The sequence below is a fragment of the Neofelis nebulosa genome, chromosome 16, assembly GCF_028018385.1.
Source record: "Neofelis nebulosa isolate mNeoNeb1 chromosome 16, mNeoNeb1.pri, whole genome shotgun sequence".
In the NCBI taxonomy this organism is placed as follows: domain Eukaryota; kingdom Metazoa; phylum Chordata; class Mammalia; order Carnivora; family Felidae; genus Neofelis; species Neofelis nebulosa.
This window is the reverse complement of record NC_080797.1, coordinates 11,289,162-11,301,744: the sequence shown is the minus strand read 5'-3', so window position 1 is coordinate 11,301,744 and position 12,583 is coordinate 11,289,162. Positions and strand designations below refer to the sequence as shown.

Below are 12,583 nucleotides of genomic sequence, written 5' to 3'. Positions count from 1 at the left end.
TCGAATGCAGCTCTTACACTCCAGCTCTCAACCTTGGGCAAATCACCGTCCCTCCCTGAGCTGCTTCCTCAGCTACCAAACAGGAGAGTAAATGCCCCATAGGCTGTGGAGAGAAGCCAGTGGGCTCATGGCTGGTGGCCAGAAGAGCCTCTTTGCCCCGCTGCCTACCCCGGGCAAGGTCTTGACTCCCTGTTTCTGTAGGGATTGCCAAGGCCTGTGAGCAGAACGTGCAGAAAACCTTGCGCTTCGGTGGCCGCGTGGAGCTCCCCAGCAGCATGGAGCTTCGGGCCATGCTGGTGAGCATGGAGTGGGGGGTGGGGGGTGGGGGGTGGGGGCACGTCAGGATGAGTGTGAGACATGAGCCCTGTCCAGAGACCCCGTGTGCACTCGCTGCTCAGAGATGTGCCGTCAGGCCCTATCAGGTCCAGGTGCACAAGTGTTCCTGCACAAGCCTGTCCAGAGTCCCGTGGCTCAGGGACTAACATTGGCAGGGGACAATTGCTGGCCCGGGTCCCAAGTCCTAGCCTCTCTCATCTCCTCCCTTCTCTTTGTCCCAGGCGGGCCGCAGTTCCAAGAGGCAGCTCTTTCTTCTCCCCGGAGGCCTTGAACGCCACCTCAAAATTAAAACATGCACCGTAAGTGAGGGAACGTTTCTGGCAGGCAGGTGCTGGAGGGGTCGGGGCACCTCAGCCTCTGGGGTGGACCTGGCTCAGAGTCGTACTGCAGAGGCAGAATTTGAACGCTGAGTCTCTCAGACTCCAAAAACGGTGCTCCTTCCCTGCATGAGGCTGATTGGCAGTCCTCAGAGGATCCTTTGTGTCCCTGCAGAGGGCCTGAGGAACTCTGTGCCTGGGCTCCCGGGGCCTGGGTGGACTAGGAGGACAGAGATCAGCTTGGCTGGCACAGCCTCACCTTCCTCCCTGCAGGTGGCCCTGGACGTGGTGGAAGAAATCTGTGCTGAGATGGCTCTGACTCGCCCCGAGGCCTTCAGCGAGTACGTCATCTTCGTTGTCACCAACCGAGGTGAGCGGTCAGGAGGACTGAGCACACTGGGCCCGGCCTTGTAAGGCCCAGGTCAGATACCACTTCCTCCAGGAAGCCCTTGCTGCCTTGTGTAAGACATTTCCTGGGCGCCAAGCACCCCCAGCTCTGTACGTTTGTCTTGCCTACCAGACCCGAAGTTCATGGAGGACTGTGCCCTCCCTGACTCCTGCCTCTGCCCTTTCGGGCCTGTTCAGCCGGGAGCATGTGTGCCCTGCCCTCAGGGAGCTTATATCCTATTTTTTTTTCCTTTTTTTTTTTTTTTTTTTAATTTGAAAGAGAGAGAGTGTGAGCAGGGGAGAGGCAGAGAGAAAGGGAGACACAGAATCTGAAGCAGGGTCCAGGCTCCGAGCCGTCATCACAGAGCCCCACACGGAGCTTGAACTCACGAACTGTGAGATCGTGACCTGAGCCAAAGTCGGACGCTCAACCAACTGAGCCACCCAGGTGCCCCACACACAGTCGGGATTTAAACCCCAGCAGATTGGCCTCAAGAGTCGGGGCTTTATCGTCATGACACGTCCCTTCTTCAGTACGATGTTACTGAAGATATGGGATGGGGAGCAGAAATGTCAACGCAAGAAGGAAAAACTGAAACGTCCCTCACAGACTCAGATCCCCTCACTGGCAGGCCCCAGTCCTCCCCACCCTCCGCCTGTTCCAGGAACCCGGCGAGAGGTCTCTCCTGAAGGAGTTCTGGAGAAAGGCACCCATTGGTCTCATGACCTGAGGTCTGTTGTGCTTCTCCTTGTCCCCAGTGTCCTCTGGGAGGGGGCTGGGCTTCCTTTGAGCAGCACCCAAGGCACTTTCCAAGACCTAGGTGGGCTGCAAGCTTTGACTGGAGTTATTCCCATCCCTGGTCATCGACGTTCCACAAACACTGGGCACCCTGTTCCACAAACATGCTCTGCTTTAGGGAGGATTCCGTGTACTGGAGTGGGGCCGCGGCCTCGCCGGGGGTCTGCACATAGGCTGTCCATCCACCCCCGGTTCTCCACAGGCCAGCACGTGTGCCCGCTCAGCCGCTGTGCCTACATCCTGGACGTGGCCTCGGAGATGGAGCAGGTGGATGGTGGCTACATGCTCTGGTTCCGGCGTGTGCTCTGGGATCAGCCACTCAAGTTTGAGAATGAGCTTTATGTGACCATGCACTACAACCAGGTCAGCGCGTGTGGTCCACTCTGCTGCTCTGGAACCTTCCAGGCGCCCCCGTGTGAAGTCAGACTGCACAGCCTTGGCATCTGGTGCCTTCATATTTCCAGCCCCATTTCTAGCCCTGATGCCCAGGCTCCCTTGCATGGACTCTGCGGTGCGGTCTGACCATGTCGCCCTCACTACCTAATTCGTGGGCCTTTCCACCCGCCATCGCTCCATCTGCCCTGTGATTCCTGCACTTGTGCTCACCTAAGTCCTCGCTGCCAGGGCCGCCCCAAACAGCACGTCTTCCACGAGGCGGCTCTGACTTCCCCTTTCCTCCTGACTTCCTCCTCTGAATGCACGATCTGTCCCTTGTCTAAACGCCAGAGCAGCTCTTGCTGGCATTGTTATTTTTGTCTTCGTGTTATTCCCTTTTGAGATTCAGGTAAGTCAGGACCATGGAGTTTACAAAACCTGGGTTCTCCCCTCCTGTGCTCACATTGGTGGGAGGGATCGGACAGAGGGCTCACGTTTTTGTCGAGCTGGTGCCAAAGCTTCCGCTATTCCAGGTACAGAATACTGCCACTCAGCCTTCACGGCCTCATGCTGTGGCTGTTGACGACCAGCCCTGTGCAGCCGGGTACGGGGTTAGTGAAGCTGCCGCCTACGGGCCAGCAGCATCCCTTGGGAACTTGGGAGGATGCAGATCCTCTAGTCCTGCCCCAGATCGAGTGTGTCGGGGTCTCGCGGTGCTCCCCAGCATGCACAACTGGTGCGTGCCCAGTTTTCAGAAACCCCGGACCCCTGGCCGTTCCTGAATGCTGCATGCAGGTGTCCACGACACTCTTTCCCGGCCACTGTGGGGACTCCCACAGGGGCTTCGATGCCATGGCCCCCACAGCTCACCCTCACGTGCCTATTCCCCAAAGCCCAGGGAGGGGGCAGGCTGCCCCAGCCCCGAAGCCAGTGGGACTGGAACTATTAAAATTAGGGGCGCCTGGGTGGCGCAGTCGGTTAAGCGTCCGACTTCAGCCAGGTCACGATCTCGCGGTCCGTGAGTTCGAGCCCCGCGTCGGGCTCTGGGCTGATAGCTCGGAGCCTGGAGCCTGTTTCCGATTCTGTGTCTCCCTCTCTCTGACCCTCCCCCGTTCATGCTCTGTCTCTCTCTGTCCCAAAAATAAATAAAAAAAAAAAAAATAATAAAAAAAAAAAATAAAATAAAAAATAAAATTGCACGTGTCCCCACCTTCCCCTCACGAAGGCAGGAACGCATGCCTGCCTGCAGGCCCTTGTGGAATTCCCCCCACAGGTCCTGCCCGACTACCTGAAGGGCCTCTTCAGCAGCGTGCCGGCCAGCCGGCCCAGCGACCAACAGTCGCAGCAAGTGTCCAAGCTGGCTTTGCTGCAGCACCGGGCCAAGGACCACTCCTACCTGCCCAGCGTGTGAGCACCTGCCCACCTGTCAGCCTCCTCCCCCCGCAGCCCCCCTCCATCCCTCAGGCCCTGGGCCCTGCTCTTGCACCGGTGTCTGGGAAGCTGGCTGGGAAGGAGCGGCTGGCCTGGGTCTGGAAATCTTTAGCCTCGCAGCGTGAGCTGGGACTCGGCCTCCTTCCACAATAGGTTGCTTCGGGCTGGTATTCATAGCTCAGAGAAAACGGAACGATCAAAAAGCTTTTGAGATACACGCACCCTGTGGCCACAGAAGCGTTCACCTCAGTGTCACCTACAACAGCAACCCCAACCCCTGACAACAGGAGGTTCCTTAAATAAATTCTGGGGCGTCCGGCAGCCTTTAAGCCGACGTCCCCAAAGAGGTGATGAATCACTCATCCTAAGACTTTTGGTCTCAGAATATTTTTACTCCCTTAAAAATAGGACCCCAAAGAGCTTTCATGTACGTGGGTTGCGGTATCAATATACTTACCCGCGTCAAAGTTGAAATTGATTTATTTAAATATTGGTTTCTTACTTGAAAAATAAGTCTAATGTATTATGCTCGAACATGAATAATTGCATGTTGTAATAACGTGAGAAGTAACGATAACTCAAGTAGTGTAAATTCATATTACGCATTAATGCAAACAACTTATAAAAAGCTGTATTTTCCAAAAAGAATTTAGTGAGAAGAGTGGCAACGGTTTTCCATTTTGCAGATCGCTTTACCAGCTGGCTTAACGGAAGGCCGTTGGATTCTCAGATGTGCTTTTGCACTCAGTCTGCAGGGATCTCACATGTCATGTGGCTTCTGGCAAATTCCCCTGCACATTTATGAGAGAACGTGAGAGGAAAAGGCCAAATAACGTCTTAGCATTATTAGGCAGGTGGCTTTGACCTCCCAGACCCTCAGCCACACCTCGAGAACCCCTGGGACGAATAATAGTAAAGGTAACGTAGGTACAGTGTATGTCCAGGAGCTCGTAATACAGTAAGTGCTCAATATGTAAAGCTCTTTTTTTTATTATAATTTTAAGCAAAAGGCCAAGGAAGCACATAAAGCTATAACCCCAGTCCTGGAAAACAAAAATCTCACTGAGTTTTCCTTTTTGGAAGGCACTCTGCCTACGTTACCTCAGGTCATCTTCCCAACTACACTGTATTTTCCCCCTTTACAGATGGGAAAACTGAGGCTCACAGAGGTTATCGGGCTCACTGAAGCTTACCCAGTAAATCGTGGGGAACTGGAATCCAGACCTAGGGAGGCCAGGTCCAGATGCCAGGCCTTTACCCGAGCAGTATAAAGAAGGAAAGCTGTTGCCCCCAGGGGTCTCCCCAGGGAGGCTCCCCAGGGAGGCTCCCCAGACTTTCTCCCAACCTTTCCCCAGTCTGTAGCCCAGGGCAGCTGGGATGGGCTGGCATTGCTGTTGGTGTTTCTCAGATGCCCCAAGAGGCAAAAGGGGGCTTCCCCGAGAGAGCCAGCATGTGTCCGAGAGAAAGGACTGGAGTAGGGGGTCTGATGGCCCTAGGGGTCCAGCCTGGGACCCAGTGCTTCCCTGCCCCATCTCTGACCAGCTGCTGGTGGTTGCTCTGCCTACCCTGCTATTTCCCCCACCCTTGTGCATCTCACCCCTGTGGCCTGGGCTTCTCTTCGGGGATCGGGGCTACAAAGGACTGACTCACCTTGGGTCCAAGCTTCGGCCCCCCAGTTCACCGAGTCACTGTGTGACCGCGGACTAGTCGGGGACCTTCTCAGAACCTCAGTTCCCTCTTCTCCAAACAGGGAGCCTAGTGGTACCAGCCAGGGTTATGGAGCGCCTGCTGTGTCCCAAGACGCTGAGCGAGCACTTGACAGCCAGCATTTAGCCTTCCAGGGAGGGTGCAAAGATCACATCCATTTGGCCTAACCCTGCCCCGCAGTGAGGATGGGCTGAGGCCCTGCACGGAGCACGCGTGGTGGTGGCCACTCAGGATCGCTTTTCCCCCCACGTGCAGGCGAGAGGTCCAGGACTACATCCCGGCCCAGCTCTACCGCACCATGGCTGGCTCGGCCTGGCTCAACCTGGTCGGTCAGCACCGGCAGCAGACGCAGGCTCTCAGCCCCCACCAGGCCCGTGCCCAGTTTCTGGGTAAGAGTCTGGGGCCGGGGGAGATCATCACGGGGTGCTCTACTGACGAGGGGGCCCGGAGGGTGGGGACGGAGGCACCTTTTTCTTCGCACCAAGGCATTTTCGGTGCCAGCCAAGCTGAGCGCCTGCCCGGAGAGAACACTTTTCTAAAATTGCCATCAAGGCAGCACCTAGGCTCTGGGTGGCCCTGGGAAGCTGGGGTGGCTGGAGAGGTGGGGGGAGCCCCGGGGCGAGGACCCATACGCTGGACACAGCCGGGGGGAAACTCAGGCTGCAGGTTGGCCCTGGCCGCCGCGCTGACCGACCGCCCCCCTCTCCCCACACCAGGCCTCCTCAGCGCCTTACCCATGTTCGGCTCCTCCTTCTTCTTCGTCCAGAGCTGCAGCAACGTGGCCGTGCCGGCCCCCTGCATCCTTGCCGTCAACCAGAACGGCCTCAACTTCCTCAGCACCGAGACCCATGTGAGTGGCCTGAGCCTGGCCCTGCCCCTCGTCCCCTTCTCCTCTGAGCCGCCCTGCCTTCCGGGGGGCGGGCGAGCTGTGTGGCCGCGTGACCTCAGGCAACATCTCTTCCCCACCACGAGCCTCACTTGTCCATCTGGAACGTGGGGATAGTGGTGCCCGCCCCACGGGGCTGCGGTGAAGGTGAAAGGTCAACCGTGAAAAGCGCTCCAACAGCGCACAATCTGCTCAGGCTGCTGTGACCAAGGTCCGCACACCGGGGGCTCCAGCAGCAGACATTCATTTCTCACCGGTCTGGAGGCCGGAAGTGGGGGACCAAGGTGCTGACAGGGGTGGTTTCCTCCGAGGCCTCTTTCCTTGGCCCGTAGATGGCCGCCTTCTCCCCGTGTCCTCACGTGGCCCTTTCTCTGTGTGCACACCCTTGGTGTCTTCCTCTTCTCGTAAGGACACCGGTCGGGTTTGAATTGAGCTCACCCTGACCGCCCCCATTTCAACTTCATTTCCTCTTGAAAGGCCTTGCCTCCAAACACAGTCACATTCTGAGGGGCTGGGGGTTAGGACTTTATTTGGAGGTGATTCTAGGAGATGCTGGAGTGAGGAAATGAGACCAGGAAGGGACCCCTCACACACCTTGGGAACGCACCTTCTGGAAGAGTGTGTTAGCAGCAAGTGGCCCCTGTGGGCACTGGCGCTCAGTTGAGCTGGGGGCCTAGGAGATAGCATGGAACATGCCCTTGGAGGATGCCCTCTGTTCTGGGGGCGAGGGAGCTGGGGTATCTCCCTGCCGTGTCGCCCTCTGTCATTAATCAAGGCATTAACTCTCATCGCTCTGGCTTTCCCTGCGTGTGCTCCGAGTTTGCTCCTGGGGGCAGAAAGAAAGCTCCAGACAAAGAGAGGCAGGTGTTAAGAAGCAGCTTTGATGTGAGGGTCAGGGCACCACTGGCATTTACTCACCCTCGGATCCCAAGCATTCAGGACAGTGCCTGGCACGCTGTTAGTGTTTGTTGAAGTCCAGAGAGGTAAAGCGACTTGCCCCAGGTCACCCAGCAAGTTGCCGGGGAACTGCTACTCCAGCCGAGACTTGCCTCCTGCTGATGTGATCTCAGGGGAGAGGCAAGCCTGTCTCCTCCCCTCCCCCTCCAGGAGCTGACGGTGAAATTCCCCCTAAAGGAGATCCAGTCCACTCGGACCCAGCGACCCACGGCCAGCTCCAGCTACCCGTATGTGGAGATCGCCCTGGGGGATGTGACAGCCCAGCGCACCATGCAGCTACAGCTAGAGCAGGTGACCGAGCCCTTGTCACCCGGCCCCTCCCTTCATTCCACTCACCAGGCTCTCTGCTGGGCCTGGCTGAATAGTAGGTCAGGTCCTGGCCATGCCCCAGACGGCGTCCAGCCCAGTGCTGGGGACAGATCTAACCCAACTGAGCATAGAACTGCAGGTCATTAGGGTGGTCTCCCAGTGAAGCGTCTTGGCAGGGAAAGAAGGGCCTAGGTTATTTGCAGTATATTGAGGAGTTTGATGGGGAACAGGGGAGACACGGGCAGGGCAGGGGAGGTCTTGAAAGTCCTTAAATGCCAAGCTAAGAATCTGGGGCATTCTCCTGAGGGCACTAGAGAGCCAGCCATAGAGGGTTGTTGAGAGGCAGAGACACAGGAAGTTTGAGGAAGTTCACGTGGACTGAGGCTTGGAAGATGGATGGTGGGGTCTGGGATTGAAGGGAGGGAGGGGGAGTCCCCGTGTGATAGACAAGGAAACTCAGGTCCACCTGCCTTGTACCTTCCCATATTTGCAGCCATTATGGCTGCTCCTTAAAAAGCATGACTGACAGGCTCCTTTCCAAGTCTCATACCGCTGGAGTGAGAGTTCGCACCCCATTGAGAGAGAAGACTGAAGCCGAGGGACAGGTGGGACCAGGGCTACGGCCTATGCACAGCTGCCCTTGCCAGCCTCCCACACCCCCTCAAGACCTGGGCCTAGGATCAGCCCCCACGCGAGGGCCTGCCTTGGAGGGGCTGACTTCCCAGGGCAAGAGGGAGGAACTCCCACCGCCCCAGCCCTGCCTCTGAGGGACACAACAGAGCCCTTTTGGCTCCCCGGGCCCCTTGGAGAGCCTGCAACTCAGGACCAAGCCCCCCAGTCTGCTTCCTGCCACGCCCCAATCCCACTCCTGCCAAGCCCACCACCCACCCTGGCCTTACGTTCTGGCCTAGCCTGCATCCCAGAACCCTCCTCTCTGAGCTCCCAGCACAGCGGACCTACCTCCTGCTGTTTCTTGGGCTCCTTTTTCTGCTGCCCCCTCTCCTGGATGACCTCTAAATGTTGCTGAGTCTGAGCCCTCCCTCCGGCACCCTTTCTGGCCCTGAGAAAACCGCATCTGCCGTGACAGCCCTCGTCTTTCTGTCTCCTGCTCTGACCCCTCGTCCTCTCCCCCCTGGAGACCAACAGGCCTCTCCACCTTACCTTGGAACCTTCCCGGGCACTCAGGCCCTGCCCTAGAGGTCCTTTCCATCCCTGTCCCCTCCTCTCCTCACCTCTCTGGCCTCTGCTCTCACCCCCTCCCCTCTGCTCACAGCCATAGCCTCTTCCAGCTCCCTGTTGCCAAGCTTGCCCTCCCCTCTCTGCCCCAGACCCTTTCTACTCCCTGTTCCCTCCACCCGAGTGCTCTTCCCTGGTTCGTTACAGGGCTCCCTCCCTCCTTCCCTTTATTTGAGTTTCAGCACAGACATCACTCTTTCCAGAAGCTTTCCTGAGCCTCCCCCCTGATATATCACTGTCTCCACCTTGGCAGACCTCATTATGGCTTGCAGATCAGTTATTTGCTTACATATTATGTCTCCCCCACCAGAACGCCAGCCCCAAGAGGCCAGAGCTGTGTCTGTTTTGTCCGCGTTGTGTCCATAGCACAGCAGTGAGCCTGTAGTAAATGCTTAGTAAGTGGATAGTTGGATGGATGGTTGGAGGAGGCCTTTTTGGCTTTTCTACTTCCTTGCAGACCCCACTGCTGCCACTTCTGCCTCTGCCTCTGGCATGTTCGAGGTTGGGGGGACACATTCATTCAACACATAACCATTGAACATCTCTACATAGCAGGCCCTGCACTGGCTGTAGGGATACCGAAGTGACTGAGACCCCCTCAGCCCTGACCCTCATGGAGCCCCAGGTCAGAGAATCTCTTCGGTAAACCGTGGTCAGTGCTGAGAAAGGTGTAGCTGAGCTATCTGGCATGTAATCAGCGAGGGCTTCTAAGAGGAGGTGATGTCTGAGCATAGCAGCAGTGCAGCCGACAGTCCTAGGTCCCCGTGTGGCCCACCTCTGACAGGCTATCCCTTGAAGGGATCTCAAGGGATCTGAGGTCCACCCGCCCCGCTTCTTCTCGAGCTTCAGTTTGCACACCTGTCAAATGTGCAACAATCCCAGTAAGGCCTGGCATCGTAGCACGTGGGTGGCAGGGCTGGCTGGAGGACTGACTGGAGCAGAGGACGCCCATCATACGTACTCTGATCTCATTACGAGAGGTGGCCCCTCCGGGGTGGGGCAGACACCACTGAAGTCAGCACAGAGCACTTGGGAGTGTGGCCTTGGGCCTCCTGCTACCTGGGTTCAGGTCCCCATCAGCTACCAGATGTGAGGTCTGGGGCAAGTGGCTTCATGGCCGTGTCCTCAGTTTCCTCGCCGGTGGAATGGAGTCTGAAAGTGTCTGCCTCATAGGGACACGGTGCCAACTAGAAGGGGTAAGATGCCAGAAGCTGTCAGGACGGTTACAGCTCAATGAGTGCTGCCCTTTATGCTTACCTTCTCTCCGAGCAGCCCCTGTGCCCCCTGCCCCCGGAAGTCCCTGCGGGGATCCCACCACCACCTGGGTCTGAAAACCACACTCGGGTGGATTTGCCATAATTTTCTTCTGCCTCTTACTCCGTACCCCATCCAGGAGCCCAGAGGCTGGGCCACCGCTTATTCTAGGCTGTGGGTGCCCGTGTTGACCATGGCATCGCATAGTTAGAAACTTACCACTCATTGACTAGACTAAGATTCTTTTAATTTTTAAAGGCTTTACACGTAATAAAATCTCACGGAATCCTCACCACAACCTGTGAGGCAAGCAAGCCCTGGTAAACTGGGACCCTACTGGCCCCAGGTCACACAGATCACACTTGGCAAGGCCAGAAGCAAACCAGATGCACTTGATCTCCTGCTTACTTACCCCTTCCAGCCTATTAACCCAACAATTCTCCCTTCCGGCTCCTCACACTCCTCCCGGGACCCTGGGGGAGGTGGGGACAAAGGTGGGAGCCACTAGTCCTCACCCCGAGGCATGAGCCGGGGAAGCATCGGGTGCGTGGACTCTCACGGTCTCTCCTGCAGGGCCTGGAGCTGTGTCGAGTGGTGGCTGTGCACGTGGAGAACCTGCTCAGTGCCCGGGAGAAGCGGCTTACGCTGCCCCCCAGCGAGATTACGCTACTCTGACCCGGCCCCCAGCCCTCCAGCTGCCCTCTGCCAGAAGGCTTGCTGTGTGGCCCCAGGGGAGTTACTGGGCCTCTCTGGGCCAGTGACCCCTGTAAGGGGCCAGACCCTTGCTGGAGGAGAGACCAAGAGGTGGTAGGAGGAATGACCTAAGTCCCCGGGAACCTGAAATGACAGATGCAGAGTTGGGATGGAATTGCAGTGTGCGAACTTGGGTCAGATAACAGGAGGAACTTCCAAAGGCGGGGCTGTGGGGCCCCCTGTCACATACCCACTGTGGGCCCCGCCCCTGACTCCCACCTGTGGTAGAGAAGCCCCACACCAATGGCCCAGTCAAATTGGACTTTGTGTGTGGCTTACCCACGTTCTGATGTTCAAATCTGGGCCACGTCCACATCTCAGCCCCTCATGCGTCCTCCTTGAGTGCTCCCCACGCAGCCGCTCAGCTGGGATTTGTGACCCTTGGTCATTTCTATGCAAAAAGGTGTGCCTGGCGGCCATTCCTCTCTCCAGCCAGTTGGCTGAGGAGCTGGAAAAGAAGCCTAAGGAGGGAGGCAGGAATTGGAGGCCCAGCTGTGCCCCTGGCTCACTGCCCCTGAACAAAGCTTCCTGCAGAGACCTCTGTCCTTTCCTCTCCCTTCAGACCCCTGTCCCCCAACTCCATACTTCTTAGGTAACCCCAACCCAGTCCCCCGTCATTGGACGGGTCACACAAGTTTTGAGAGTGGTGTAGTGGAGGGAGAGAGAAGTTTTATGTCAGGGTTGGGGAGGAAGAAGTCTGGGAAAGGCTTCCCAAAGAATGGGACATTGGGGTTGGGTTTTGAAGGATGGGTAGGAGTTTGTTAAGAATAGATGGAGGGGAGGGGAGTGAACATTCCAAATGGCAAAAACAGTGTTTATTCTCTACTGTATCCCCCAGAGCCTAGGACAATGCCTATCACAGAGCAGGCACTTGAAAAATGCTTGTTACATGAAAGAATAAATAAGTGTTGATGGAAAGTGTTGGTGCTTTGGGGAACTTGTGAAGGAGGGAAGCACTAGTCTCGGGAGAAGAAGGCCTGGCAAGTATGTGAGGGCATAAGTAGCTGGAGCCACGGTGCCCAAGGAAGGATTTATTTACTCCATCAATACCTATTTTTTTTTTTTCCAACGTTTTTTATTTTTATTTTTGGGACAGAGAGAGACAGAGCATGAACGGGGGAGGGTCAGAGAGAGAGGGAGACACAGAATCGGAAACAGGCTCCAGGCTCTGAGCCATCGGCCCAGAGCCTGACGCGGGGCTCGAACTACGGACCGCGAGATCGTGACCTGGCTGAAGTCGGACGCTTAACCGACTGCGCCACCCAGGCGCCCCATCAATACCTATTTTTTTAATTAAAAAAATTTTTTTAACATTTATTCATTTTTGCGAGACAGAATGTGAGGAGGGGGGGAGGGGCAGAGAGAGAGAGGGAGACACAGAATCCGAGGCAGGCTCCAGGCTCTGAGCTGTCAGCACAGAGCCCGACATGGGGCTTGAACCCATGGACCGTGAGATCTTGACCTGAGCTGAAGTCATACTCTTAACCAACTGAGCCACCCAGGCGCCCCTTAATTTTTTTTAATGTTTATTTTATTTTGGCGCGCGTGCGAGAGAGACAGAGCATGAGCAGGGGAGGGGCAGAGAGAGAGGGAAGAAGACACAGAATCCACAACAGCCTCCAGGCTCCCAGCTGGCAGCACAGAGCCCGATGCGGGGCTCTAACTCACAAACCACAAGATCATGATCTGAGCCGAAGTCGGTCGTTTAACCGACTGAGCCACCCAGGTGCCTCTCTATCAGTACCTATTAAGCACCTGCTGTGTCCTAGCCAGGTGCCAAGCCCTGGGAGTTGCTCACAGTTAAAGAACCATACGCCATGACAAAATCTGGGAGTG

General features: G+C 56.6%; 1 protein-coding gene across 1 annotated transcript in view; it reads left to right on the top strand.

The window, feature by feature from the left end:
- The window catches only part of MYO15A (myosin XVA), a 52,138-nt gene extending 40,376 nt beyond the window's left edge, over positions 1-11,762 (top strand). The window contains exons 56-64 of the mRNA XM_058703598.1: positions 202-296; positions 558-635; positions 927-1,023; positions 2,042-2,202; positions 3,488-3,621; positions 5,608-5,741; positions 6,069-6,202; positions 7,346-7,486; positions 10,568-11,762. Coding sequence (XP_058559581.1) covers positions 202-296; positions 558-635; positions 927-1,023; positions 2,042-2,202; positions 3,488-3,621; positions 5,608-5,741; positions 6,069-6,202; positions 7,346-7,486; positions 10,568-10,669 — 1,076 coding nt within the window. The 3' untranslated portion in view covers positions 10,670-11,762. The remainder of the gene's footprint in view (positions 1-201; positions 297-557; positions 636-926; positions 1,024-2,041; positions 2,203-3,487; positions 3,622-5,607; positions 5,742-6,068; positions 6,203-7,345; positions 7,487-10,567) is intronic.
- Positions 11,763-12,583: the final 821 nt, after the last annotated feature.